General features: G+C 35.1%; 3 protein-coding genes, 1 long non-coding RNA gene and 1 pseudogene across 4 annotated transcripts; all 5 read right to left on the reverse strand.

The window, feature by feature from the left end:
* Positions 1 to 666: 666 nt before the first annotated feature.
* LOC110686008 (F-box/FBD/LRR-repeat protein At1g13570-like) lies at positions 667 to 3213 on the reverse strand. Its single transcript, XM_021862584.1, has 4 exons — positions 2957 to 3213; positions 1613 to 2461; positions 1368 to 1526; positions 667 to 1268 (listed from the first exon to the last, which is right to left on the reverse strand). Exons 2-4 carry the CDS (start codon positions 2426 to 2428, stop codon positions 975 to 977), a joined length of 1269 nt encoding a protein of 422 aa, XP_021718276.1. The 5' UTR covers positions 2429 to 2461; positions 2957 to 3213; the 3' UTR covers positions 667 to 974.
* A 4554-nt stretch (positions 3214 to 7767) lies between these two features.
* Positions 7768 to 10457, reverse strand: LOC110685625 (annotated as a pseudogene).
* Positions 10458 to 13304: 2847 nt separating this feature from the next.
* LOC110686009 lies at positions 13305 to 16892 on the reverse strand. The gene is made up of 3 exons (XR_002504132.1): positions 14977 to 16892; positions 14783 to 14836; positions 13305 to 13754 (listed from the first exon to the last, which is right to left on the reverse strand). It is a non-coding gene; the product is annotated as an uncharacterized LOC110686009 (long non-coding RNA).
* A 2506-nt stretch (positions 16893 to 19398) lies between these two features.
* On the reverse strand, positions 19399 to 21029 carry LOC110685626. Its single transcript, XM_021862168.1, has 2 exons — positions 20773 to 21029; positions 19399 to 19658 (listed from the first exon to the last, which is right to left on the reverse strand). Exons 1-2 carry the CDS (start codon positions 20991 to 20993, stop codon positions 19478 to 19480), a joined length of 402 nt encoding a protein of 133 aa, XP_021717860.1. The 5' UTR covers positions 20994 to 21029; the 3' UTR covers positions 19399 to 19477.
* Positions 21030 to 21488: 459 nt separating this feature from the next.
* LOC110685627 (GATA transcription factor 18-like) lies at positions 21489 to 22983 on the reverse strand. The gene is made up of 4 exons (XM_021862169.1): positions 22949 to 22983; positions 22536 to 22840; positions 21769 to 21885; positions 21489 to 21649 (listed from the first exon to the last, which is right to left on the reverse strand). The coding sequence occupies exons 2-4, from the start codon at positions 22586 to 22588 to the stop codon at positions 21529 to 21531; spliced, it is 291 nt and encodes a 96-aa protein (XP_021717861.1). The 5' UTR covers positions 22589 to 22840; positions 22949 to 22983; the 3' UTR covers positions 21489 to 21528.
* Positions 22984 to 27554: the final 4571 nt, after the last annotated feature.

Genomic DNA, 27554 nt, shown 5'->3' on the forward strand with positions numbered 1-27554 from the left:
TAGTATACGTTAAGAAGGCTTCACACATCACACTCAATTGCTCGTTTATCCTACATTTCAAAATAATGGTTACAATTTTTTAGTCGAGGAATCATGAGCCGAGTTAGATCAACCTTGGCATATAAAGGCCGTTTTGGGCCAACACATGAGCCAAGCTCACGTGCAGTCCAAATATTTTGGGCCAGACAGATCAGGCTTTTAGGCTGGGCTGGAAATTTAACCAATATTTACATTTAGGCTGGCCAATGCCCAATTTTTTTATGAGAAAATGTGCCAAGCTAAAAAATTCTTCCCAAAATATGATATTTTTCAACTCGAGCCAACAGGATAGCAGTGAACAAAAGGGGGCATAATATATGAAAATGAAGGGAAAAAAATGTATAACAATGTAATTAAAAAAAAAAAAAAAGACTTACTCCGTATAATACTCCGTAATAAAGTAAGTTGGGCAAAAGTTTAGAAAGAAACAATAAAATAATGTGGAACACAGATACTAAGATAGTAAAAGTAAGTGTAACCATTATTTTGAAACAGCCAAAATAACAAACCGTAACCATTGTATTAAAATGGGGGTAGTATAATAAAGGGCTGAGAACTTTGAAAGTTAGTAATGTCTAGAACAACTCGAACATTATAAATAAGATATTATTATGGATTGAGCAAAAGTGCAAATCAACCTCACTTTTCCCTTGATGATTCTATCTTTGCAGTTACATAGTCGACAGAATTACAGTAATTCAGGTTACTGTAATCAGAAATGGCGCACATTCAAACTTAAATTTTTTGGAGAGAAATTATGCGTCCACAGTTTTTACTATCATATAAAATGTACATGCAATGCAGAGAATTTCATACATGACATTTTGGAAAAGAATGGTTTCATGGAGTTTTTTTTTATTGTGAGGGAATGAATTAAATTGGCTTCCTGGTGTACCTTATATTCTGAGGGAATGCATTCTAAAAATGCACAATATTCATTCTTGGATAAACTGAATTTCAGCTAGAGGAGAGGCTCGTCGCAGTCTTACTAATTCTACCAGCATATCCACTTTTAACTCTGTAACATATACACAGGGCACTATACTCATCTTTTCAAGAGCTGGAGAGTTCCCCAGTAAAATTTTTATCAATTCCATCTCATGAGGCACTCCATACATATCTGTCATCTTCACGGTTTTCAACTGTTTGAATGTGCAATCTGGAGGACATTCTGCCTCCCAAAAGTCTAAGTTAGGTGCTTCCAGTATGACATTTGTGTTTGAAGAACCCTAAGCACAAAACAGGAGTAGAATACACAAATTCAACACACATAACAGAAATCATAAGTGCAGATTAATTCTAAACTAATGCACTTCATCATGACTTACAGAGATCTGAAGCTCCTGCAAGTTTGGGGAGTTTGTAATCAGGCGAAGAACAACCAGTAACTCTTTCATGTCCTCAAAACTTACTTGGTTTAATTCAATGATCTTTAGATGGCTGTAAGTCAGTGATGGTGTCCACTGCTCAATGCCTATGCTTAAATACTGGAAAAAAAAAATACATACAGAGCAAAATAAGGATGCAGCATAGCCATACTCCTGAGGTATATAAGGTCATATACTTATGTTACCTTTGTAAAGTAGACATGTCCGGCTAGCCTTTTGAGATTGGGCACACCACCAAGAAACTGGACGAAATTGCAACCTGAAAGTTGCTCAAAATGCTCCTGAATTTCATCTGTGTTCATATACAAAGAGATAGAGACTTCTTCCAGCATTGGGGTATTTTCGAGGCATAAATCTTTGAATTCGCCTTCTAGGTGCAAGTACTTAAGATTAGAGGCATTGACATTCAAGTCCAAACCATCATAGTATGACAATGTTAAACTCTCAAGTAGAGGACAATTAGTAATTAGGCTTTCAATTGCTTCAGGTGTCACCAAAACTTGATTGAGTGTCAAGGTACGCAAGCATATAAACCCTCTAAACCCAGGCGGAGGATCCAATTCACATCGACAAAGCTCCAAAAGAGTCAATTTCTTGAAAGAAAACAGACAAGTTGGCACCCTGAACCACTCACCATCACTCAATTCAAGGGTGAGCTCCCTAACATCATTCCTCGAGAGGAAAAGTAGCCACTGATCAATATCAGGGCAACTTTGCAAGATCGAAGTACAAATCTTAAACTTATGAATGGGGCCTTTGTGGAGAAAAAGGGCATGGGTAATAAACTTTATAAGCTTGTTTTCGACAGCCGACTTGTCCGGCACAGAACTGACACATTTGTCACAGAAAGTAAGCTGTGGAAGGCTTGCCCATCTATACCTCCATTTAGTTGACAATGTGCTCATTCTAATAGCATCTCTTATAGGCAGTAAGCTAAGAATAATCTCAATTATGCTAAGTGGCAGATCACTAAGTAAATCTGGAGCTGTTTCATCATCCATTTATCACACAAATTCAACAATAGACAAGATGACCTATCACAAATACATTAAGAAAAATTTAGCAGAAATCAAGTACTTATGATCATAAAAATCAAAGGAAACATGTGAAAATCACTAGTTGGGGGTCAAAAAGTAATCTTGACAAAAACCCTTGTCACCAAATTGAAGAAAACCCCAATAACAATTAAAAAAAAGCTAAAAATTCAAAATTGGGCCATAGAATTCAATTAAAAATGAAATTAAATAAAAATTGCCAATTCAATTATTTTTGTAATTCGGAATTAAATCCCAGAAACCCAATTAGAAATTTAGAATATTTTGACATATTTCACATCCTTATATATGTAAAATTCGACCCATTAATTGATTTAAAATACCCAGATTAATATTCTAAATCCGATGACATAGAATGCAGCAAACGAACATTCAAATCATAAAGCATATAACCCAACAAACTCTAATCAATTAAATCAAATAGCAAAATAGGAGAAATAGATACAAACCCAAATCAACGAAGTAAGAACTCACCGAAAAACAACTGGGTGAGATAATGGAAATCGAAATGAATGAGTTGGTGCGTTTTTGCAGAAATTCGTCGAAAAGGCAATGCAAGAAAAAAATGGATGATTGTGTAAAAAAAAACAAAAAGAAAAAAATGGATGATGGTTTGAGAAACTTTGATGAGTTGAAACTTGAAACCGTATCGGTGGAAGGTGGCGTTATGTAGGAAGAAGTTGAAGTTCCCCCTAACCAAATCAAATTGAGAAGTTTTTGACCTTAGCTAAACTCCAAATGTTTTAAAGTACTTGTTTTTAGAGGGGTCAATTTGGCCATTTGGGTACTTGTTCGAATTTTGTAATGTTAGGTTGAGTCAATTTTAAAATTAGAGTTCTTCTAAATTATTGTGTTTATAAGAGCTAAATTTTGATTTGAATTTTTTTATTTGGTCAGATCATATTGAGTCGATCGAGTCAGATTTTAACACATCTGCTCTTTTTTGGTCTTTTTTTCCTTTTAATTTATTACGCTTGGTTGCGTGGTATTAGAGCAAAATTAGTGCAAAGTCGTGGTCTTAAATTCTGGATTTTGCTGACATAGAGCAAAATTAGGGCAAAATTGCGGTCTTAAAATCTGAATTTTGCTGACATAGAATGAAGTGTCAAATATCTTACCAAGTTTTAACATCCAAAAGAACTTGTTGTATTGAAGTGAGTAGGTCTTAGGGGAATCAAGTCTTGAATAAGCAATACTACACTCAAGTTAAGCTCAATTAGTGTGTTGATACTATTGATAATAAAAACCTTAAGAAAATAAAAAATTGAGAGATCTTAAATGAATATATGGGGGCGACGTAGTGGTGTCAATTTGGTCTTCAGATGGAGTTTATGTTAGGTGATGTAGTGGATACCTTATGAATAATTAAGGTTACTCGTATTGTTTCATTTGTTTAAATAAATTATAACCTTCAACAAATGTCTATAATTTTGTCATTTTTACATAATAAAACTCGTTTTAAAAAAGTAGTTTAAAATAAGATCCAATTACGATACTTCGTATATTTTAACCGATTAAAAATATTCACTATCTTTTTAGTTTGTAGATCCCAAAACTATTAAGTAATTTTAAGAACAATGTTGATTCATTATTATATTACAAATTAGATTAGTGCGGTAGTGACAATTTTTTTTTCCCCCGATAATTTTGTGATATTATATAAACATGAGACAATGAACTCATTCACGTAGAATAAACAATTGCAGTGTGTATAAGAAAAATGAAATAATAAAAGAGAAATTATTAAAACTAAAATTGAGAAAAAAAAATTATACGGAGTAGTTGATTAGTTGTGTTGTAAATATATAAAAGTTGTACACATTGTATTACATAATGACTCACGTTTTTCCAATAAAATTGTACAATGTACTTCTAAAAAATAAGTTGTAGAATAAAAAAAAAATTTAAAAACCATAAAGTTAACATCATATATTGTTTTGGCAGGAAATTTTTAATGATAACTTGATATGTGTCCAAAGTGATGTAAGCATAACCTGTTTTAATAATTGTTAATAGATTTGAAAGAATAACATATGATGTATTATGCTATTTATAGATATGATATACAGAGTGGTATTTATAAGATATAAAGTAATATAAACGGAATTTTTTTTATTATATATATATGGAAAGTATGTGAATCAAAATTATTACAATTATATGTCTTATATGATTTGCTGAATATTTTGTGTATAATATTATAATATGTGACCTTGACTAAAAAGAGAAAAATAGGAAAGAAAAAAAAGTGTGATTGTGGAGGAAAAAAACAACACCAGGAAATGACATGTGACATTTCCGGTGTCTGTTTTAGTAATATATATATATTGATATATTTATTAATTGATCATTAAGGATAAAGTATATAAATCAATCTTACACTACTAGAAAACTGCTAATCAACGACGGAAATTATCCCTCGGAATACCCTGAAATTCCGTCGAAAATGACGGTTTCCGACAAAATTCCGTCGGAAGGCACTGTCGCATTACATTTTGTAGGAATTTGGCTATATTCCGAGGGAATTTCCGTCAGAAAGGTCCATACCGACGGAACTTCCGACGGATTTATTTCTGTCGGTGCTTTTTTTTACTTTTATTGAAATTCCGTCGCAGTTTTCCGACGGAAATTTCCGTCAGAAAAGTCAATAAAAAAAAAATAGCCCCACCCAGACCTACCCCGCCACCAGCCCACACCACCCACCACCACCACGTCCAACCCATTTTCCCACCCCACACCACCCACACCCTAAAAACCAGCCCCACCTACCCCTACCCCTACCCATTGCCCACAACCTACACCCACCTACCCCTACCCATTGCCCACAACCCACACCCACCTACCCCTAACCCCACCGCCACCCTGTAACCCACCATCCCCATCCCACCACCACCGACACCCACAAGAATCGCAAAAAAAAACTGAATTAACCCAAAAAAATAAAAAAAAACCGAATTTACCCAAATAAACGCAAAAAAAAAAAAAAAAAAAAAACCAAATTAATCCCACAAAACTGAAAATTAACCTCAAACATACGAAAATTACCGAAGCAAAATTATATTAACACAATATAATTAAAAAATACCGAAAATTCAAAAAACCGAAAATTAAACAACGAAATCAAAAGAAATATATAATTACACAATTACAATTACATACAAAATTAACTACATCTACACTCAAACCTAAATTAAAAGATCTACAAAAACAAAAACCTTGAAACACGTGGCTGGCGACGGTGGTTGTTGAGGTTGATGTTGATTGTTGTTGTTGACGGTGACGTGCGGCCGACTACCGTTGATGTTGATTGTTGTTGTTGACGGTACGTGCGGCCGACCGTTGATGTTGATTGTTGTTGTTGACGGTGGCTGGACGACCAGCCGTTGATTGTTGTTGTTGTTGTAGAAGAGAAGAGGATAGGAGAGAGAAAGAGAATGAAGAAGAAGAGGAGATCAGAGAGGAAGAGGAAGAGAAGAGGAAAGAGGAGAGAGAAAGGGAAAAGAGGAGAGGAGAGAGAAAGGGAAGAGAGGCGGAAGAAAGAAGAGAGAAAAGAGAATGAAAGGGGAGGGGGATTAGGGTTCTGGGTTTTTCGTTTAATCCGTAGGAAGTTTAATGTTCCGACGGAATAGTCCGTCGGAAGCTTCCGACGGATTTTATTTCCGTTGGAAGTTTAATGTTCCGACAGAATATTCCGTCGAAAAGCTTATATTTTCCTATGGATTTATTTTCCGTCCGAAATTTCCTACAGTACGGAAAAATAATCCGTCGGAAATTCTGTTTTTTCCGACGGAAATACGTGTCCATCGGAAGATGTCCGTCGGTATTCGGCCTATTTCTAGTAGTGTTAGTTTTTAACCGTTAGCTTAGGGTTTGTTTGACATCACTGTGGTTTTCTGTTTTTTGTTTTTCAAAATCATATGATATATGTCATATAATGAATAAAAAATTAGTCAAATTTATTAACCTCATGATAATTTTGAAAACAGACAATAGAAAAGTAAGTAGAAACACCTTTTTCTTGTTTCTTGTTTTTGGTTTTCAAATAAATAGAAAACTCAAAACAAAAAACGATGCCAAACAAGCCCTTAACTATTTAATTGAGTTGATTCTCTAATATGATATCAAGAGGTAGCTTAGAGTGACAAGAAGGTCACGAGTTTGAATCTTATCCACTATTCCTTTCGAGTGTAAATTTAGCATGCATTGGGTATGGTAATTCCAAGCTGCATCATTTCAGAGGCGTGAAAGTATATAATCTTGTATTAATGATTGTGTTAACACTTGACAATCGAGCCAAAAACTTATAAAGTAATCCCTCAGTTTCATAATTTCGTGCCTATTTTTCAAGAAATACGGTAATTAAGGAGAATGGTGGAAGTAGGGGAATATTTTATTGGAAAGATAAAAAATAGAGAATAATGTATGAGATTAATAAAAAGTAAAGAATATTATTATATGAAAAAGAGAAAAAGTAAGTAATGATTTTTTTGGTATATGTGTATTTTTGTATGGGAAAGATAAAAAATAAGTAATGATTTTGTGCTATTTTTAGAAACAGGCACAACATTTTGGGACACCCAACCAAAAAGGAATAAAGGCACGAAATTATGGGACGGAGGGAGTATATAAATCTTGTATTAATGATTGTGTTAACATTTGACAATCTAGCCAAAAACTTTATCTTTATAATTTCATTTAACAGCAGAAGGTATCGCCAGAGCAGAATTATTAGTATAGCTTTTTGAAATTTTCAATTCCGTAAAAATAAGGGGAGTAACTTTTATTACGGGGACTCGGTAAGTGTAAAAGGGGTTACTCTGTTTTAGTTATGTGGGTTACTAAAGGAGAAGTAATATAGGAGTTATTCGGTTAGTGTTGTAGGGCCAGGGTTACTTTGTGATTTAAGGGTTAGTACTCAATAGGTATAATTAGGGGTTATTTTATCAGTATAATTGGGGTTACTCCGTTTTTTCACAAGTGGCTATACGATGTGACCAACCGCATACAATACGCGCTGTATTCAGATAGATTTTAGAGTGCTATATATGAAACAACCAATTTTTGTAAAAAAAAAAAAAACATAACAATTTCTTTCACAAAAAAAAAAGGGAAACATTGAAATAACTCTTCATTTATTTATTTATTTATTTTGGCTGTATCATGCTAGCAATAGAAACGAGATAGGAATATGAAGTCAGTCTTATTCCATGATAGCAATAGAAACGAGATAGGTTATATGAAGTTAGTCTTATTCATAAGTATCATATCTTGACCAAGATGCCTCCTTATTTTGGGATTCCCAGCAGTTTCTTCAAGTCCTTCTGCAAAACGAAAAATGATTAAATTACCCATTGTTTCTTGGTATCATAACGAGTGAAGCTTATGTTTTTACCTCGACGATCTTTAGGGGAGTAAATGGTGAGTAGCGTTCAACAACATTACCATATTTATCAACGAGAAACTTGGTAAAATTCTACTTTATTCCATCTCCCAAAAACCCACTTTTGGTTGATTTCAAGTACTTAAAAATTGGGGCAGCATTACTACCATTCACTTCAATCTGGGAAAAAAAAATACAAGGCAAAATGTTTAAGAAATCTAGTCATAAAAGCTAACAGCCAACAACTACAGCTACTAATAGTTTTGTCAAACAGACCCTAATACAGCGATTAACCATATGTATTGCTACAAAATCTACATTTACCACATTCCCAATTGGGAAGGGCTACTTTATCACAAAGTTTAAGCTGACAAAATCTTCAGACAGGGGCCTTGGTTCATCAATGGAACATTCATTTCCATTATCAGGTGGAGACCGGGATTCAAACCCTCCGCCACACCAGTCGCCAGGCCAGTCTGGATTAAACTCCCTGAACTTCCGTCGGAGTTTCACTTTATTTCCATTCTTTCTAAAATAGGAAACATAGTTGGTACATTTATCAAAAGTGATACCAATAGAGGATTGAATTGCCTCAGAGCGGCAAGGATTCTAGTGCTAATCAATGGCTATGCGAATTGCAAAGAAAATCAAGCAACCACTCATTTACAAAGAATTTCAGCCTCAGAAACCCTTGCAAAAACCCAACCATTAACCAAAAAACCAACCAGCTGATCAACGTCTGACAAACACAGAACACCGGAAACAAACAGACGGAATTTCAACTGTTTCCGGCGGATTTTTTCCGTCGGAATCAAGCTACTTTCTAGTAGTGACCACTGTCCTCGTTGAGTGTCGTACTGCCGTGGCCCATGGTCAGTGTTGATGTAAATTCTCCTCTCACTCCTCAATTTTCATTCCAAATTAATTTCAGATCTATGAGTAAATTGAGTAATTGAAAACAATTTCTTCTAGTTAATTTGCTTAATTTTTTTTAATCTTCTTGGTTTCTTTGCTTAATTTTCTTTTGTTAATTAAGTATGGAATCTGTTTATTTTTCTTGTATTAATTTGTTTGATTAATTAATTTACTGTAAATTGAAATATTGAAATGTTCTTTGATTTATTAAAATGTAAAATTTGGGGCTTTTCTATTCTAATTGTTTTTGGGATTTTAGTTCCATTATTCATGAGTATTTATTTCTTTTTCTATTTGAACAAGGTATTTCTACAAAGAGGGCCCTCCCATTACTCACTGTGAGAAACGTTTTTGTTTCTCATAGTGGTAGTTTCGTAAATAAAATGTACCACTTTAATCATGGTGATACATTTTATTTATGAAATGGATGATAAAATTGTACCATCTTTAGTCACGGTGGTACATTTTATTTACGAAATTGCCACTGTGAGAAACAAAAACGTTTCTCACAGTGAGTAACAGAGATTTACTGTTTCTACAAATCTGCTCATTTGTAAGGGAAGGGCATTAATCAAGTTACTAACAATTGAACAAATGGAGTATTATGGTAGTTTGTAAATGATTTAAGAAAACACCTTGTCAAAAATGGGGTATTCAGCTTTGAAATTCGTGCACGCAAACTCCACGATCTCCTCATTAGTTCCTGGCTCTTGCTTAAACTGGTTACTTGGAAATGCCAAGATCTCCAAACCTGCAGCAACTCAGCAACTCAGTATAAGTCGTCTAACCTTCCATATAACAGCGCGAACAAAAACAAAAGGAAGAACAAGAAGCTACCTAGGTCCTTGTACTTATCATACAATTGTGTCAACTTTGTGTAGTTTTTTTTTGGTAAGACCACTGCACCAAAAATAGAAATGGAGTCAGCTGAGTTATGCACAAATGGTCGCGCCAACAAAAGAAACGTCTTAAAATGACAGTTCACGCATATCATACATACCATAGTGATGCAACGTTGATAATTAACAACACCTTCCCTTTGTAAATGCTAAGATTAACATTTTTTCCACTTGCATCCTGCGTATTAACAATTAATACGATTAATATGTCAAACTAGGAAGTCCGAAACTTCTTAGGCATTATAGCAAATTGCATTCATTTCCGTTAAAACAAAGGATGGAAAATCAAATAGAAAAAGAAACCACTATGCATTCTGCAATGTAACAAAGTTTTTTTTTTTGACAATAGTGCAATGTAACAAAGTAAACAAACCAACAACAGCCGCGACTCTTAATTAACAACGTCTTCCTACAGTTTTTTCTAAGTAGCATAGCAAACAGACATTGAAATCCAAAACATATACTTCGTAAGAGACTACATATAGTATCAATCCAATAAACATGAAATTCAAAACAGAAAATCAACATTTAAAAAAAAAAAAAGAAAAAAAATCAACAATTAATAATCACAACAAAATTGGAAGTTTTTGAGAATTTAATAAACTAAATTACAATTAAAGTTGAAAAAACAAGAATAATTAAAAAAAAAAAATCAAAATCAAAACTAACTTTGACAGCAAATTCGTGGACTGATTTGGGTTGAGCATAAGAGTAGGTTGCCATTGATTATTGTGACCTAGAACTTTGAGAAAAGGGGGAATGATTAATATACCCAAATGATAGACACATCATCTATATTACTGAAAGATTTCTAAATGACTTGGCTTTGCCGTCGAAGATAATTGATTATGTAGAGCAATTGACACCAAAGAAATGGAAATGTACAGAAAAATCTAGATCAAATGTGTTGTAAAATGTGAACTACCTGTGAAAAATCTAGTAGTATGCAAATATAGAAAAGTCTAGGCTATAATTATCCTTAGCAAAGGTAGAGAACTTATAGATCACCTAAGCTACTTGGTGTAAGATGTGAATGCATGTAAGCACAATTGGATGTACAACTAGTTGTTAGCCTGGATGCCCTGATCATCTAATGATTCTAATGTAATAAAGTATGAGGTTGAAGATAAAATCACAATAATTTCAATTTTATTGCAACTCATTATAATACATTAATAATAGTTTGTAAAGAGTCACATTAACCTCTAATTAGTGATTTGGATGATCGATATGACGATACCCCACAACTTTTATAAGATGTGAGTTTAATTTTATTGGACTGACCCATAACATAAATGAATAATTACGATGTACTTGAATTACAATTAGTATGTGATTTGATTGTGATTTTAGAGCCAATTAATAATCAGTTTCATATTTGTTACGGAGTATTACCAAAACTAAAATGATTTTTTATTTAATAGTTATGATGACCATTTAAAATGAAAATTGAAAAGGCCATGAATCATGTTGAGGTGTGAGTTTAACAAAACTCTTATAAATAGTGCATGAATGTTTATATCCCTAAAAATGTTCTTTTACATATTTGCCCCTCTTAATTTCAAAAGCTTTAAATTTGTTTTCTTGAATACTTCCCTAAATTGATTTACATAATTATGTTTATTTTCATATTTAGAGCCATCTTTTACTCTCTCCATTTTCTTTTGTTTTAATTTTCCTATTTAGAATTTATTAGACATTTATATTTCTAGATCGAATTCAATATCTTTTTACCGTTCAGTTACTAAATCAAATTAAAGTATCTAAACTAAAGTTTTGAGCATTGTACAACTACACAATTAACATCCAAGACAATTATTGTCTATATGCAAATAGTTTTAATAAAATATTACGCAAACAGACATAGGGAATAGATGTCATCGGTAATAATTATTTTCAAAGGGCTAACCCTACCGCGCGCATCGCACACGTTGGAATCCCCAATATTTTAAAAGCTAAAACGTTATTGTTCTAGCTGTGGTACTGGTGGTTCGGATTGGGTCAAGCTAGGTCTAGCTAGGTAACCTGCACAGGTGGCAAACGTTACTGCCCTCGGGGGTGGCTCGAGGAACCCCCTTTGAAGCTTAAGTTAGTAAGTGTTTTAGAGAGAGAAAGTGTACTTAGATAGAGAGAGAGTGTAATAAACTTTAAGTGTCTAACCTCCTTCACGTTGTACTTGATCCTCTGTTTATAGATGTACGAACTCCTTTCAGTTGGAGCTGTATTGGTCAACCTGTAAGCCGACCTTACCTGGCTGGTGAACCCTTTCATACGTTATCCCTGTAATGGCTGCGCACCCCTTGAGCGAGGCTGGGAGCGAGGTAATAGTTCAGCAAGAGCTATCCCATATAGTTATCTCTCATGAGTCTCATCTTAAAGTTCTTATTTATTGAAAGCATTAATTTAAATTGTATCACTAGGCGAAAAAACCAATTCCCCACCGGTTCAAACCGCCCCCCTTTCCCACCGGTTTTGAACCGGGTTGTATTTGGGGGGTGCTAAAACCCCATAGTTTTCGCACCGGTTCAAAACCGGTGGCAAAAAACACTTTTCGCACCGGTTTTAGTGGTGAACCGGTGGCAAAACTCAACTTTTTGCACCGGTTTTTACTTAGAACCGGTGCCAAAAGTCCCCAAAATTATTTTTAAAAAAACTTTTAGCACCGGTTGTTTCCAAAACCGGTGCCAAAAATGCCCAAAAAATAAACTTTTTTTTTTTTTTTTTTTTTTTTGCATTTTTTTCACTTAAATTGTACCAAATACTTATATATAATCATAATATACATAAAACACATATATTTTCTTTAATAACTTGTGATATTACACTTTAAAAAACTGAAAAAAAAAATACAGAATCAAGGTTTGGAGAAGCTGTTGCTGGCTACTGTTTTCTGTTTCTGGCTGCTTAGGTCTAGTTCAGGCTGTTGGTTTCGTTGCCTGCTCTTTCACCTGCTGTGATGCTGCTGTTTGGTTGCTGGCCTGGTTTTGCAAAGCCTGTTGGCTATCTGCTGGTTGTTAGCTGTCGTCTGGTGGTGCAAAGCTGATGTCTCAAATTATGGTTATTTATTTTTATATTTTCAGTAGATGCCATCAAGATAAATTCACTTCTTCATCAGACCAAATTCAGTTACCTCAATCAACAAATTTTCAGTAGGATCAAAATAGAATTTCCAGGACCCCAGTTCTAACACTACAACAAAATAAAGCATAGGTATCAGTGGAAAATCATTGCCTTTTATAAAAAAAGTGTTTCCTTGTAACTAAGGCAACACATATAAGGCGTAGCTTATGCCCCCGTTGTCTATTCTTAAGACAACACATTTTTATTCAAAGGCAACATTTTTAAAACCCAAGGAAAAATGAAACCTAAGGCAACAAAAATACAAAGGCAACAAGTGAAGAGTGTTGCGACCTTAGGTGACAATTAAAAACCATCACCTTATGTCATAATATGCAATAATTTTTTTCACTTGTATTTATTAGTAATAATAAAAATGTGTTGCTAAATATCTCTAAAAAAATTGCTTTTTTTTCACTTTTTTTTTTGCATTTTTTTTTGCCAATTTTTATTTACATTAATTGACATACATACACTAGTATGTACATATATTTAAAAAAATATCGTTGAAATTTTAATTTATAATAAATGACTGTATTATTACATCAAAACCTTAGTAAAAGCACTGACATTTTACAAATAAGTTAAAATAAATAATTAATTACAACACATTACAACAAGTGACCAGCAATGAGCACAGCAAGAATCTATGGCAACACCGGCAGATTCAATGAGTAGCAACACCAACAACGGCGTGCATTAGCAGCTGCAGCAACCAGCGCCATAAAGAACTTGGAAGCATAAGTTTCATACGGTTGTGTATTTATGCAGCTAAATATTCGAACTATGCTATTTTACCATTGCCTTGCGCAACCCAAATAAGATAAATTTGAGGCTCTCATTTGAACTCCTTAAGCATTAAAAGTACTCGAATCCTGTAGTAAAAGGCTTGGTAGTTGTTGACAATGATAGATTAATTAAAGAAACCCATGGAACATCGATCAGTTGTGATTCTTGGTCCCTGATACAACAATAAGGCTTCGATATATATCAGCAAAAATGCATTAGGTTTTGAGGTGGCTTGATTTATTTTGCTGATTACACCAATTGTTCTTGTTTCTACACTTAATAAATTAAAATAAAATAGAATGGCAACCATATAACAAGAAAAAACCAACACAAAAAGCAAGTGTCTAATCCAACATGTCTTAAATTTCTCACTCCTATGCTATGTAAATTATTTTTTTTCCCATAGGAAAACTTCAATCGATCAGAAACTTAATTGATCGAGAAGAAATAGACGAAATGCATTTATATAATTATCACCAAAAAAACAGTATACCAATAACTTATAGGAGTGGCTAGAAATGAAACCACAAAAGAAGAAATGAACTAAATGAATGTCAGCCTATCAACTCCCACATACAATGTAAATTAAAATCCACTCACTTGCATGCATAATTAGAGAAAAAGAGACAAAGTGATAAGGGACTAAGCTTTCCTTCTCATTACAAGTAAAAAGGAAAAGCATGAGAGGGGGCAGAAAGAAGGAAAGAAAATAAACAACTAAAGCAAAATTGGAACACAAAATTATTGGGAACAAAAGGGTATGTTTTACATAACCAATTTCAAAATTTCAGCATTTCAAATGGAATATTAACAATAATTGTTGTAGCATTCGGTCACACATCATAAGCACATAATTAAATATAGACTTCTCAACTCGAATAAACTTAAAATAAAAATGAAGTTGCCAAGAGTACGTGATGCACTACCAACATCTTTAGATAAAACTCACCACCTCTATTATCCTAGACAGTTTATAGGACTTATCCTAGACAAAAAGAGTGTTGCATGGAGCACACAAGTGTAACGAGATTCCAATTAGTGCATTTTCCTCTCCTGAAACATGTATTTTTACTCAATAAATTTTAATTTTCTTATCATTTAAAAGTAAAACCAATTCACAATACAAATAGCTTGTACGAGATAAAGTCACAATATTACAATGAAAGAAATTAATTAGATGAAAAGGGGATCATGAATTACCCGTGTGAAGCACTGCAAAGGTTTCATTAGCACCAAATATCTCTTGCTGAAATTCTAAAACAGAAAAATTAAGATCAAACGAGAAATTAGAGAGCAATTCAAACTGAAAAATAGAAGAACAACTTACTTAGAAATCCAAATTGAAATTTCAAGTTTTGCTAAGAAATGAACTATAATCATAGTTTAGAACTTACCTCATTTTAACTCTCTCTTCTTGTTTGTAGTCACATAATTTTTATTTAAATCCTTTCTTAAACATTATGCCCAGTGGCAGATCCACGATTTGATTAATAGATTGTCCATCATCGTCCATCGACCACATAAAGTATCAAAAAATAGTCAAAGCTTGTATAATGAACAAAAAAAATATACACAAAAAAGTTCATTTCATAAAGGAGGATCATTTTGTGGAGGAGGATTTAGAGTAGGCCCTTTTTTAGTAAAAAAATTGAAATATCTCGAGTTGTTTTTCTTTTCATTCTGAAATTGAAGTTAAAAGTTGAATTAGATAAATTATACAAGAAGGGTTCTCTCAAGGTTATTAAAACTAATAATATCATTAAAAGAATGCCCATTAACCTCAATTTCAGTCCACCCTTCAACCCCAAAACAGTTTAAGTTTCTTTGCAAAATCAGATCATGTTGAAAGTTTGAAACTGAATACAAGTTTACCAATTGAATAGAAGTTGAGAGTCCAAATGAAGGGACAATGACTCCGTTTCTTCTTGGAATGTTGTAATTATAGTGATAAAATGATTAATGAAGAAAATTGTGTAAAATATAAACAATGGACAGCCAAAGCAGAGAAGTGCACCATGAATCTTATTACAAAATCAATTTTTGCTATTAGGGGCTTTTTCCTCTTTTTGTGAGAATACTACAACAGAAAACAATCAATTATCACATAATCATATTAATGATTTATCAGCTGAAACACATTGCCACAATATAAAATCAAGAAATTTCACCCCCCCCCCCAAAAAAAAAAACAACTAAGGGCGGTCTTGAGGAGAATATAGCCTATGGTCCTATACCAACCTGAAAAAGAGATAGCGAAAACAGGTCTAGATAAACAACAAACATCATCCAATTGCATCAAGGAACTAAGCAAATTAAAAATGTACCACCACCCTCATTAAACTCAAACTGACGGTCATAACAAGCAAAGTGTGGACCAACTTAAAAAGACCACTTTCACAAGCAACTTTTACTACTTTCCAACAGAAAGTTGTCCAAATTGCTAGCATAAGCCTGTTATTAGGAATAAAGCAGACTAAAATAGAACACAGGCACATCTGGTCTACAAGTAAAATGGCTAGCCAACAATAGTAGTGACATGAAAATAGTATAAAGATCAGTTAATTAAACAACCACCCTAAAAAAGGTCAATTTGGGCGAGCAAATTACCGCCCAAACATCAATATACCAAAAATACAAATCTCATTAGAAAACCCGATGCATCAACCCAATTGTAAAAAGCTAATCATTATTGTAGTCTTGTAGAGCTATAGACCTGTAGTTGGCTAGTTGCTAAATCAATCACCTTCAACAATTCCACAACAACCATTGAATAGACGAATTCGAGTAAGCATATTACCACTCAAACATCAATTTATCAAAAGATGAAGCTCATAAGCAAACCTATTGCATAATTAAAACTAACCTAAAAAAAAAATCGAATTTCCACAAAGCACGACTGTACGAGCCACGGGCAGAGGGACTGACGCCTCACGCCTGACGGAGGAACCTTATATCGGCGATGGTGAGAACACGGACTGACGCAACACGAAAAACCGGCCGGTGAACGGCGACAGGGCTGCTGCGGCTGAGGTCTAGGGATTTCGATTTAGGCGAGTTTGAGACTTAGGGTTTTATAATTTGGGGGAAAAGTTCTGAGTTTCTGACTTCAATGTTTTAATTTCTAAATCTTGAAATTGGAAGTGAGGTTGTAAAGCAAAAAAAGAAAAAATTTGTGAGTAATGGGATTTGAACCCACATCTCGTGTGTGGTGGGGTGTAAAAAAATCATTGGACTACAAGCTAAACTTCATGACACGTAGTTTTTTTTTTTATATAAAACAATAGGTTGTCCGGGGACCCACTATGACTAAACGTGGGTCCGCCACTGATTATGCCCATCCCAAATAGTGCAATTTAAAAAAAAAAAATGAGTATATGAGTTTTTTTTAACTATTTTTTGAAGATAAGGGGACCGTCCACTGAGGCCAATCAATGCTCAACTCCTTGTAAATTATTTTGATCAATGAGTTATAAAAGCTTAAATAACTTTATATTATTTATAAAGTAATGTGGCACATTGATTAGAGACAAAATTGATAAACTAATACGAGGTAAAATTCAAATAGAGCTGTGTATGATCTTAGGTTCAAACCTGATAGTAACTCACCCATTTAAAATTGTACTTAAAATCATTTAAACTTGGTGAACCTAAATCGTTTCATTCTACAATTAACCTGTTTTACCCGAATTGCTTATAATTAACCTGCCACAAGTTTTAACTCAAATTTAATTGTTTATAACCACCCAAAAGTTTAACCCAAATCATTTAAACCCGGAAACCCATTAGACCCAAGCCGTTTCTACCTGTTAGTCTATTACCCATTATATCCAAACTATTTACAACCCACAACCCGTTTAGCCCTAAGCAATTTAACTTGTGACTCACACTAGGGTAGAGATACTAGGGTAGAGTAACTATAGTTCATTACATATCATTGATACATAATGATAAGAATGAAAAATGATAACGACACAATCACCCATGAATGACTTAATATAACAACTCAATGCCCCTTTAAACCTAAATTCATTGACACGTTTGATTTTTTGTTTAACAAAATTCAAATACGAACTTTGTTCAATAGCTGTTTCTTTTAACAAAAGTAATGCATCAAAAAAATTTTTTTATAATAAAATATGATAAATAGTTATTAATATAATGTTTTTATAATATCAACTTTTTATATTTTTTTATAGACAACAATTTGATTGTTGTTGTCTTAAAGGCTACATTTTATAATACTGTTGTCTAACATACTCTAAAGCAACACTTCTAAAACCGTTGCATTGTAATGTACTATAGATTGTTATGATGAAGGTAACAACCAAGTGTTGTTGCCTTTTCCTACAAAAGACAACATTTGTTATTTTGTTGCAATTTTGTGTGTTGCCTATTCTCATTTTTTTTTGTAGTGTAATTACATGTATTGTTTCAAAGCTTCATCCGTAAGATGATACCATAAATATGCTAGGAGATAAAAGTTCTGAGGGAACCAAGAATATGGAGCACAAGCCTACTCAAATACTATAGAGCTGAACTAAGTGCGACCCAAATGGTCCCTATCCAAAACAAATTGAAACTGACTACTGAGCATACCCGATTTGACTTGACACAAACAACTGATTTTCAGACAATCTAACATTTAGCACTATAAGGCATGACAAATATATCTCTACACTTCCTTTTAAATGAGTGTCAATCACCAACTAGTACTCCTTTTAACGCTACAATCCTTCATTATTTGTCCTAAAAAGAAAACAAGAAATAAATATAAGATGTAGAAGTTACCCGGTATAGCCTTGCAAAGATGCCCGAAGCTCAGAACCCCGAAGACTTGGATCCCATATCTTAACATGGAAGATTTTGAAGTGAATGAAAGGTAAATCTGTTTCAAAATCTTAACAATCATTAATATATCCTCGTCAAGATGTAAATGCACACAAATAAACACTCCTCGACAATTTAAGGAAAAAGTTCATAGAACATTAAGGTTAGTTTGCCCACCGAATTAATAACATAAATTATAAAACAATCATTTATCGGAAACTGCTTACACTAAATTTTAGACAACATCATAAAACAGGGTAAATACTTGTAACCTTTCAAAAGATGCATGTCTTTAAATAGCCAAAAGGGACCAAAACTATCAACATAATCAAGACAACAAGAACATCTACTCTAACTATAATGAATTTCACGGCATTTAGTCTATGTTGACCACTAGGATTGCAAGATAATTTGCAGAAGCATTTCATACCTGTGATGAGTTTCAGCAATGCCCATTAAATTCAGATAATGACTGAATGCTCGACCAAGCATCAAAGCTTCCTCTAAATCCATTTCGGACAACTCTGATATTAGGTGCTTCTTAAGCAACTCAGCTGTGTCTTCAATCCCAGTACTTCTCATATTACATGCACTCTACAATTAATCAACACACAACATAAGGACACACAAAACAATCACATTGACAGTTTAGAAGATCAACACACAAAACTCATGCTGTTCAATGTATGGAGCCTATACAATCTGCTCAAAGTGCTCCGCTTGTTCATAAACTTCTGTTAGGTTATGAAGCGAACTACACTCTGAAACACAAAAATTGGTACGATTATATAAATTTCCAAATTTCAAGGAAACAAACTAGTAGCCACAATTCATTTGAGTTCTTGATGCATAATGTCTTCATTAGTTCATTGTAGATTATATAAATTTATATCTTTACAAGATACATTTAAGGAACACATATTTCAAAGGGTTATAATATGACAAGGGGAATATCATTAAGTGAAGAGAATAGGGATATCATTCAAAGACTAGTACATAAAATTTAGAGATCCAAAAACTTAAATTAACTCACAAGGGCTGATGTCATGCCTGCACAGGCACCAGCTGCTAGCCTTCCCAAAACTGATAGTTCCTCATCCTTTCCCCGAAAAAGTTTCTAAAGGACCCAAGTATAAGGTATATCAAGCAATTGAAAAGACTATTGACTACAACGACCGTGAAAGATTCAAGTATCAGCTTGTAGTTCTCATAAGCAAATAGTTGTACTGCACTGTAGGGTCCGTATAACCTGTAAGATATATAAGAGACCAATTGCTTAGAGTCCTAAGAATATTTCTTTCAAATCAGCTGACTAATTCCTTTCTATGCAAGTATCTTAAAGCAGTTTGTATATGGGACAGAATTCACATCCAAACAATCGTTTATGAGCGTTTTAAGGGATGAAACTCTCATCCCAACCCTCAACCAAAACAAGATGTATTGCAGAAAAAAATCAAGAGGAACAAGACAGTCCAAATTAGAAATTTAGCAAACATGTTGAAGAATCTAACATAGAATTTCCTAAACTTGGCCTTCTTTCTAAATGAAGTCAACCTAACGGTCAACCAACACAAAGCCGTGGAAGTGTCCACACTCCACAAAGGATCTAAGAAAGCTAACAAATTCCTTGAATTGTATACATAAGCCAAAACAGCAATTCTTAATGCATGACTCTATTGCAAAATAAAAGGTTCGCAAATAGCAGTTAAACAAGCTTAACAAGAGTTAAATTGCTATCAAATTATAATTAACGTATCATAAAATAAAAGTGGATGCACAGGTCTACGTGCTGGATAATGGACACTGTGTCTAGAAAAAGAAAAGGAAGAGAAACATAATTTCATTAGCAGCTTGTCCAACTCTTTTCAACTTCAAGGACCCAGCCAATGAAATTACAAATGTCAATTACTTAGAAATATTCAGCAATATAATAATTGACACATATATCATCAAATAATCAAAGAAATCTTTTAAACTTGAAAATCCAATTTTCTTCTATAGTTCTGAGCTTTAAGTCATCACAATTGTGTTTGTTTTTCTAAAGCTTATCAGCCTCACCATCAACATACTCGAATCCAAGAATGCAATGTCATCCGTTCAACTTAGCACTAAATAGTTCTTCAGACCCAATTTCAAAATCAAATCATTGTTCTTGAGGGAGGATTAATTGATTAAACTTAATCCTATTATGTCCAACACTAGATTGTTTTCTCTGACTCGACCACTCTCAATGACAAATACAACAATCCAACTCTGTTTGAGTACAAAAACAAATAAACAAACAAGAACCAACATAAAAAATTATAAAAATTAAAACACACACACACACACACACACACACACACACACACACACACACTTACTCTTTCTTCCTCTGCTTTCTTGTTGAAACACAATCCAACTTTTCCATCCCTGCTTCAAATCGGAGGTCATTTGCCTGCTTTCGCTTCCATTTCTTCTTATTTTTCCCTTCATTTGCATCAGTGCTTACTTTTTCTAGCGGCACAGTTGATTTTTTTACCTTTTCTCCTTTAGTTCCCTTGCTTTTACCGTCCACCTCAGATTTTGAGTGAGGTTTCTGCATATAAGTTCGATAATTAAACTCAAAATTTATACTCTAATTAACAGTCATAATTCTATTTGAGCGTAATGGTAAGCCAAATTAATATAAGAACCTCCACTAATCAACTTAAGCTACCATGTCTGAGATTTCATTAGTAATGTCATAAGCTTTCCTTGTTTAAGATTATGTAGCGATTAATATTAAAGTCTTTTAGTGGACATCTAATCCAGATCTTCCTAAATAATGTATATCGAAGAAGTATAAGGAAATAAGTCAAACTATAAAATGTTCATTAGTAATTATCAACCAAATTTGTTTCAATTATCAAATTAGGCTAATAATTTCTTCTCTAGCAACATAATCGCTCCTTAGTATCAGAAACTTAGACTACATAGACCATTTTACACAGACAGAATCCTACACAAATGGTTTCCTCTATCCTACAGCACATTATTTTAATTACGCAAAGCTCAATGCATATATGCTGATATATTATAACATTTTATCTCTCTTAAGAATCTCAACTCTAAAACATTTTAAATACAATATTATGAATTCACACCTTGTTGGCCCACATCAGTCCGCAAGCATTGCACAAGGTTCTTGGACCAGCTGGTCCGCGTCGCATTGCTGGTGTATCATTTTCACTAATACCACAATGCTGACACTTGTTTGAACTGGAAATTATAAAGAAAATTAGAAAGGGAACAAGCAGAAATTCGGAGATAAATTAATTACTATCCTTCAGCACATTGTGCATATGGGAGGAGCGGGGATTAAATTAACAAGGACTCACACAGTTTCTAGTCCCAGGCTTCTACCAACCACTATGTTCTTTTTAGCTTCCAAATTGAAAGATGCCGAACCTTCTCTCAAAGATGCAAATTGGCCATTCTTGCGGTGCATCCTAGTCCTAGAAATAGAAAAGAGAAATAAAGCGCACAGGTGTCAAGAAGCAATCCCTTGAGTTGACAAAAGTAATCACCCCAGCTTTTACAGTCTCTGTCTGCCTTGTTGGTTCAAGTAAAGAATGTGTTTACATGTACTTTGTGATGTGTGGTGTTATATATGAGTGAAGATAGCTACAGACCTCACGGGTTGGACTTGGGCACACGTACTAAACATTTGCTGCAATTCAAATTCTTGGATCATAGAGCCAACAGAACAAGCTGATACATCTTTATAAGTGTGAACAAGCTGACTCAGGCACACATACTGTTTCATGCTCTCTGGCCTTTCAGATCACCTGTTTTGCTACAAAATCCATGATTTCATTCTCTGATAAGTTACCCCACAGTAAGTCAATAACCACATATAATCTCAGATTTCTACACTTTTTTCAACATCATAATGATTCTTACATCAGGTAAACTTCACATGGACACGAGACAAAAAATTATACCTATCCAAAACTACCATATGGGAGATAAAAAAAGTCAGACAAGAAGAGTAATACAGCTAATATCTTCATCCACAGAAAGTGCCTAAATTCGATAGTTATCTGGTGATAGACAAATCCTATAATAAACTGCAAAGACATATAGCAAGCAAGAGTTTCCTCACCTTCCAGAATTTGATGGTTTTGTCATTAGTGGAAAGAAGAAATAGTGCGCCATTAGCCATCTCACACCATCTGATCTTATTAATTTTCTCCTCAATCTCTAAACTCTTTAGGTACTCAAACTGAAACCAAAAGGTAAATATGTGAGCTTTTCCTGCAAAATTAAGGAAAAAAAGGAAGAGAAACAAACATCAACTATGACAGCCGATTCAATGAAGATACCTAGCTCTGGTTCATGGCTCTAAAACTCAGTCTGATAGCGAAACTCAGGATGCCTACTAACAAGATCTCTTCTAGGTCCACCAGGCTACATATCATATGATCACATAATATATAGGTTATAGGCCTCAACATGTAATTATATTAGAATCAAATAAAGTTACTTTGTGAATCAAACAAGCATGATTGCAGTTACACCCTTTCTGTCGGTTCTCTCAAACAAAACAACCTAGCCCCCACGATCTCCAGTAGCAAGGTGGTCCCTAGTCTTGTCAAATTCAATAGTTGATATAATATCAACTGCAAGGAGAAAATTACATGTAAATTAGATCCACTGAGCAGACAATATCACAATATCATTTATTTAAGATGGCATGTATCCTGAGTCTACCACAGTAAAGCATGGGAAACCTCTATATGGTCAATTTCTTATGCTTTATTTTAAATCTAAATGAGATGCTGCCAGCCTATGCCACGTGTTACACCACAATAGCTTTGCACAATTGCATCTCATTTCTTGCAATTTTATCCAATATTATACGAGTAATGACCAACATAAATCAAGAAGCTCATTACACCACAATAGCTTACACAATTGCAATTTTATCCAATATTACACCACAACAGCTTTGCACAATTGCATCTCATTTCTTGCAATTTTACCAAGATCAGCACATTCTCATTTAGATGCCATATACTGTCACCTTATGGCAGCAAAATCATAAGATACACTAGGTGAAAGGTGTCCAATCTCTAAACCTCAACAATCATATATACATCAGAAAATTTATGACTACAAATGCAAGATACACAACATAGATTACTACTGCAATACTCCATAACAAAATAACAATCGGAGTAAACAAAATAAGATTGAGAAACTACATAAATCGGAGTACTAATCAGTTTTTGTATTTCGCACTTAATTAGTTCAAAAGACCTTGATCTGTTTGATTAATACTGTAATTCTATCATAATATGAGTATCATATATAGAAGTATTCAGTTTCGCAAAATTTGATTACAACAAATCAAATAACGTCCAAAGTTTTAGCACAAACTACAAGTAAAAGGACCTCAATGCAATAGGGACAACAACAACAATATTTGAAGCTAATATCTTCGGTTTTTTATCTTTGAAATATCCCTGCCAAAAACTAGAGTGGTTGCCCAATTTACAGCAACATAGAATCTGTTTCTCCAGCTAAGTACATGCGTTAGATATGCTGAGCGCTAAAGCAGAAAGCTGAGGAACCCAGCAATGGAGAACCATCAAGTTCATAAACAAATGCCCAAACGAGAACCATCAAGTTCATAAACAACAACAACAATCAAAACCCTAAAACAATTTACTATTGTTGAATGCACAACTCGAAATTAAAGTCACAACAGCAAACCACAAAGAACAGAAAACCCTAAATCAACGACTAACCCTAGATTGCGAAGGAATTCAATAGATTAGGAAGACCACGAAATAAATCTTACCTCTAAGCTGCTACAATGGAGTTGGAAAGCTCAGAATGCGCTTCAATGGAGGAGAGCTATGGAGAGAAAGAGATGAGTTGCGGCAATGGAGGTGAGAAAGCCCAGAATGTGCTTCGATGGAGGACGTACATCTATGGGGAAGGTAGGCGACAAAGAGGGGGGTGCGAATTGAATGTGGAAAACCTAGAAGGGGAATGAAAACTGAATTGAAGGAAGAAGAAGATCGAATTTCACGATTAAGTGGTTTTTTTTGTTTAATTTACAGCACCCGTTTGAACCGGCTGTAAATGAATTTTTCCCACCGGTTTGGGCTGAACCGGTGCAAAATCCCTCTTTCCCTTTTTTTTTTAATAAAAACATTTAGCATCGGTTCAAACCGGTGTGAAAACCAAGATTTGGCACCGGTTTATAAGGAACCGGTGCGAAAAGTAATTATCCAAATCCCGCCCATTTTTTTTCCCACCGGTTTTTACGAACCGGTGCGAAAAGGGGGGTGCCTTTTTCATTTTTTCTACTAGTGTATGGACTATAGATATGACTTGGCGGCTTGACGCCATGTCATCGGTTAAGAAAAGGTGACACATGACAACATAACACGCATTGCCATTAACACATGGTAGCATGCATGACATGTATTGACATGAGTTTTAATAATAATATAAATTGCACAAAGCAAATCGTTTCCAATTACTTAAACCATGTTCCATCTTCCTTGTGACATCTTACTGTAATCATCAATCTAATTTGATTAATTATTTCCTCTTGCTCATTAAATTATATAACTGATGAACGTAAAGGCTAAATTCAAAGATCATAATGACTAGAACAAATGAACATAAACCTTAAAAGAGCATAAGAGTTAAAATGAATGAACATAAAGAGCAAAAGAAACAAAGAATATTCCTAATCTTCACGTCCAAACTCAAAGAACATGTAATTCACACCTAAAACACATGTTCATTTTTTATTCAAAAATTAAAAGAACGTGTTGTACCAAAAGAACATAGCTTCATTTTTTAGTTTAAGTGACACATTTTAACTTTTGACAATATTCACAAATTCTACTTTGACAATACTATACATACTTCCTATTTTTTTTTAGATGCATCAATTTTTATAAATGGTAGTTTTAATTTAGATGCATCATCACTTTCCTTTTTAATTAATAAATTCTGTATCGCTGTCATATCACATAGACTTTTTTTTTTTTTTTTTTCTCTATCTCTCTCTAGTAAAAAAAATTGCCCATGAGTACGTGAGTTCAGAAGTCATGCATCTAAAACAACGGAGGAAGTAGAAAGAATTGATTTGCTAACATGGCACTTGTACTGTACGTGCACTACTACATTTTAGACCTAATACAACGGATTTTTTCGTTGTATTAGGTGTTAAAAACCGTTGTATTAGACCTAATACAACGTGATTAGGGGATTTTTATCCACCAATCACCGTCTGACAAGTGGACCAACCAGGTTCCGCCACGTGTCCTTCACGAAGGCCAACAGGAGCTTGCCACGTGTCAGTCACAGATACGTCCTCCACGGACCACTTAAGACACGCCACGTGTCCACCCATGCCAAGTGGGACAACCGGCCATCAAGGCCCATTTCAGTCTAGAGGCCCGATCAGCCCTAGGTTTACCTTAAGCCTAGAGAGTTGCACGCTTCCCAAGGCTATAAATACTCGATTAATCCTCATTAATCAGGGAACAAAAAAACAACCGAATAATTAAGAGATCAAGCAGAGAAGAACAGACTTATTAACAACCGGCTAATCTCGCTAACGACGCAGATTACCAACACTAAGCACTCTCACCTAGAGAGATCTCATTACTTTACTTTCTGTATTGATTACTCCTTAATCAGGTACTAACTTGACCGTTGGAGGCGGAGCTCTCAGGAGTCTCCGTTATTTTGCAGGTACAGACGTCCGGTTCCAGTCTCGGAATTGTAACTCTCCCGCAGGACATCAGAAAACCCCGAAACATTTGGCGCCGTCTGTGGGGAGAGTACTTCAGAGATGGCATCCAAGTCTGTACCGACTCCAGAAGAGAGGCGTCCCCTAGACGACCCTCAAGTTCAGTCGGACCATGATACCGAAAGTGAATTTGAAGTTGAAACTCATACAGCTCCAGACGGGACCCTAAGGGCCCGCCGTACCCGTCATACTGAAATAAGGGAACGGGAGTATCTTCAAACAGGAAGCGAGCCAGCAGGCGCACCGCTTGCTCGGCAACAGCCGACTGATGGGTCTGCTCCCATCACAAGGAACGAACTCATGACCTTCATGAGGGACTTCAAGGGAGAGATCCAAGAGTTGATCAACAAAAAAACCGCCTGCTTCAGTCAAAGAGCAGTCGGCCAAGAAACCTTCCACTTCACTGAGGAGGAAGCCAGTTCAAGGGCGAGAGGCGACTCCCCATCCTAAATCCAAGAAGCGGGAACCGTCTGCTCTTGATTTCACAAAATTCCGTTACCCTACGGGAAATAGGAAACCGGTTCGTCATATTCAGGCGGACGGGTCAAAGCAAACGTTCACAGATGCTCGGCACCTGCTAGAGCAGAAGAAGAGTGACCGATTATCAGAGTCGGCTTCTACTTCAAATTTTCAGGACAGTTTGCGAAACGCCTCGATGAGGCCAACTCAGTCGTACCATGAGAGTCAGTCAGGCGGCACCTCCCGTCAGTCCGACTTTCATAGTGCCCAGGCGGTACCAAACTTACCATTTGTGCCGCAACAACAGTATTTTATGCAGCCACCTCCATTTGGTGGACCTGCAGCAAAAAACGTCCAACCTATGGACTGGCAGCTACGGCTGCTTAGACTTGGTGAACAGCCGTCGGCCTTCTCCAAGGAAATTACTGAAGCCGCTCAGCCGGCCAAAGTAAAAAATGTTTTAGTAGGCGCCTATGATGGCACTACTAACCCGGAAGACCATCTGATGGCATTCACCAACCTGATGTACCTTCAAGGGTTGGATGATCCCACTTGGTGCAAGTGTTTCCCAGCGACTCTCAAGGGAATTGCACAGCAATGGTTCGGCAACCTGCCGACTGGTTGTGTAAACAGCTTCAGGACGCTTGCTTACTTATTTGCCTCCAACTTCGCAATGAACATCCCTGCGAAGAAAACGACCCTTGATTTGGGAACAATTCAGTAGGGTGAAAAGGAGGGGCTTCGTTCCTACATCAGGCGGTTCAACCTGATGAGAATACAGATTCAAGGGTTACCGGATGAGGTAGCTTATACTGACTTTTTTAGAGGTCTCAAAGACGGGTCTACCTTCAAATTTGATTTAGTTCGAAAAAGGGTGGCGAC

This window comes from Chenopodium quinoa, unplaced genomic scaffold (genome assembly GCF_001683475.1).
Source record: "Chenopodium quinoa cultivar QQ74 unplaced genomic scaffold, ASM168347v1, whole genome shotgun sequence".
NCBI lineage: Eukaryota > Viridiplantae > Streptophyta > Magnoliopsida > Caryophyllales > Amaranthaceae > Chenopodium > Chenopodium quinoa.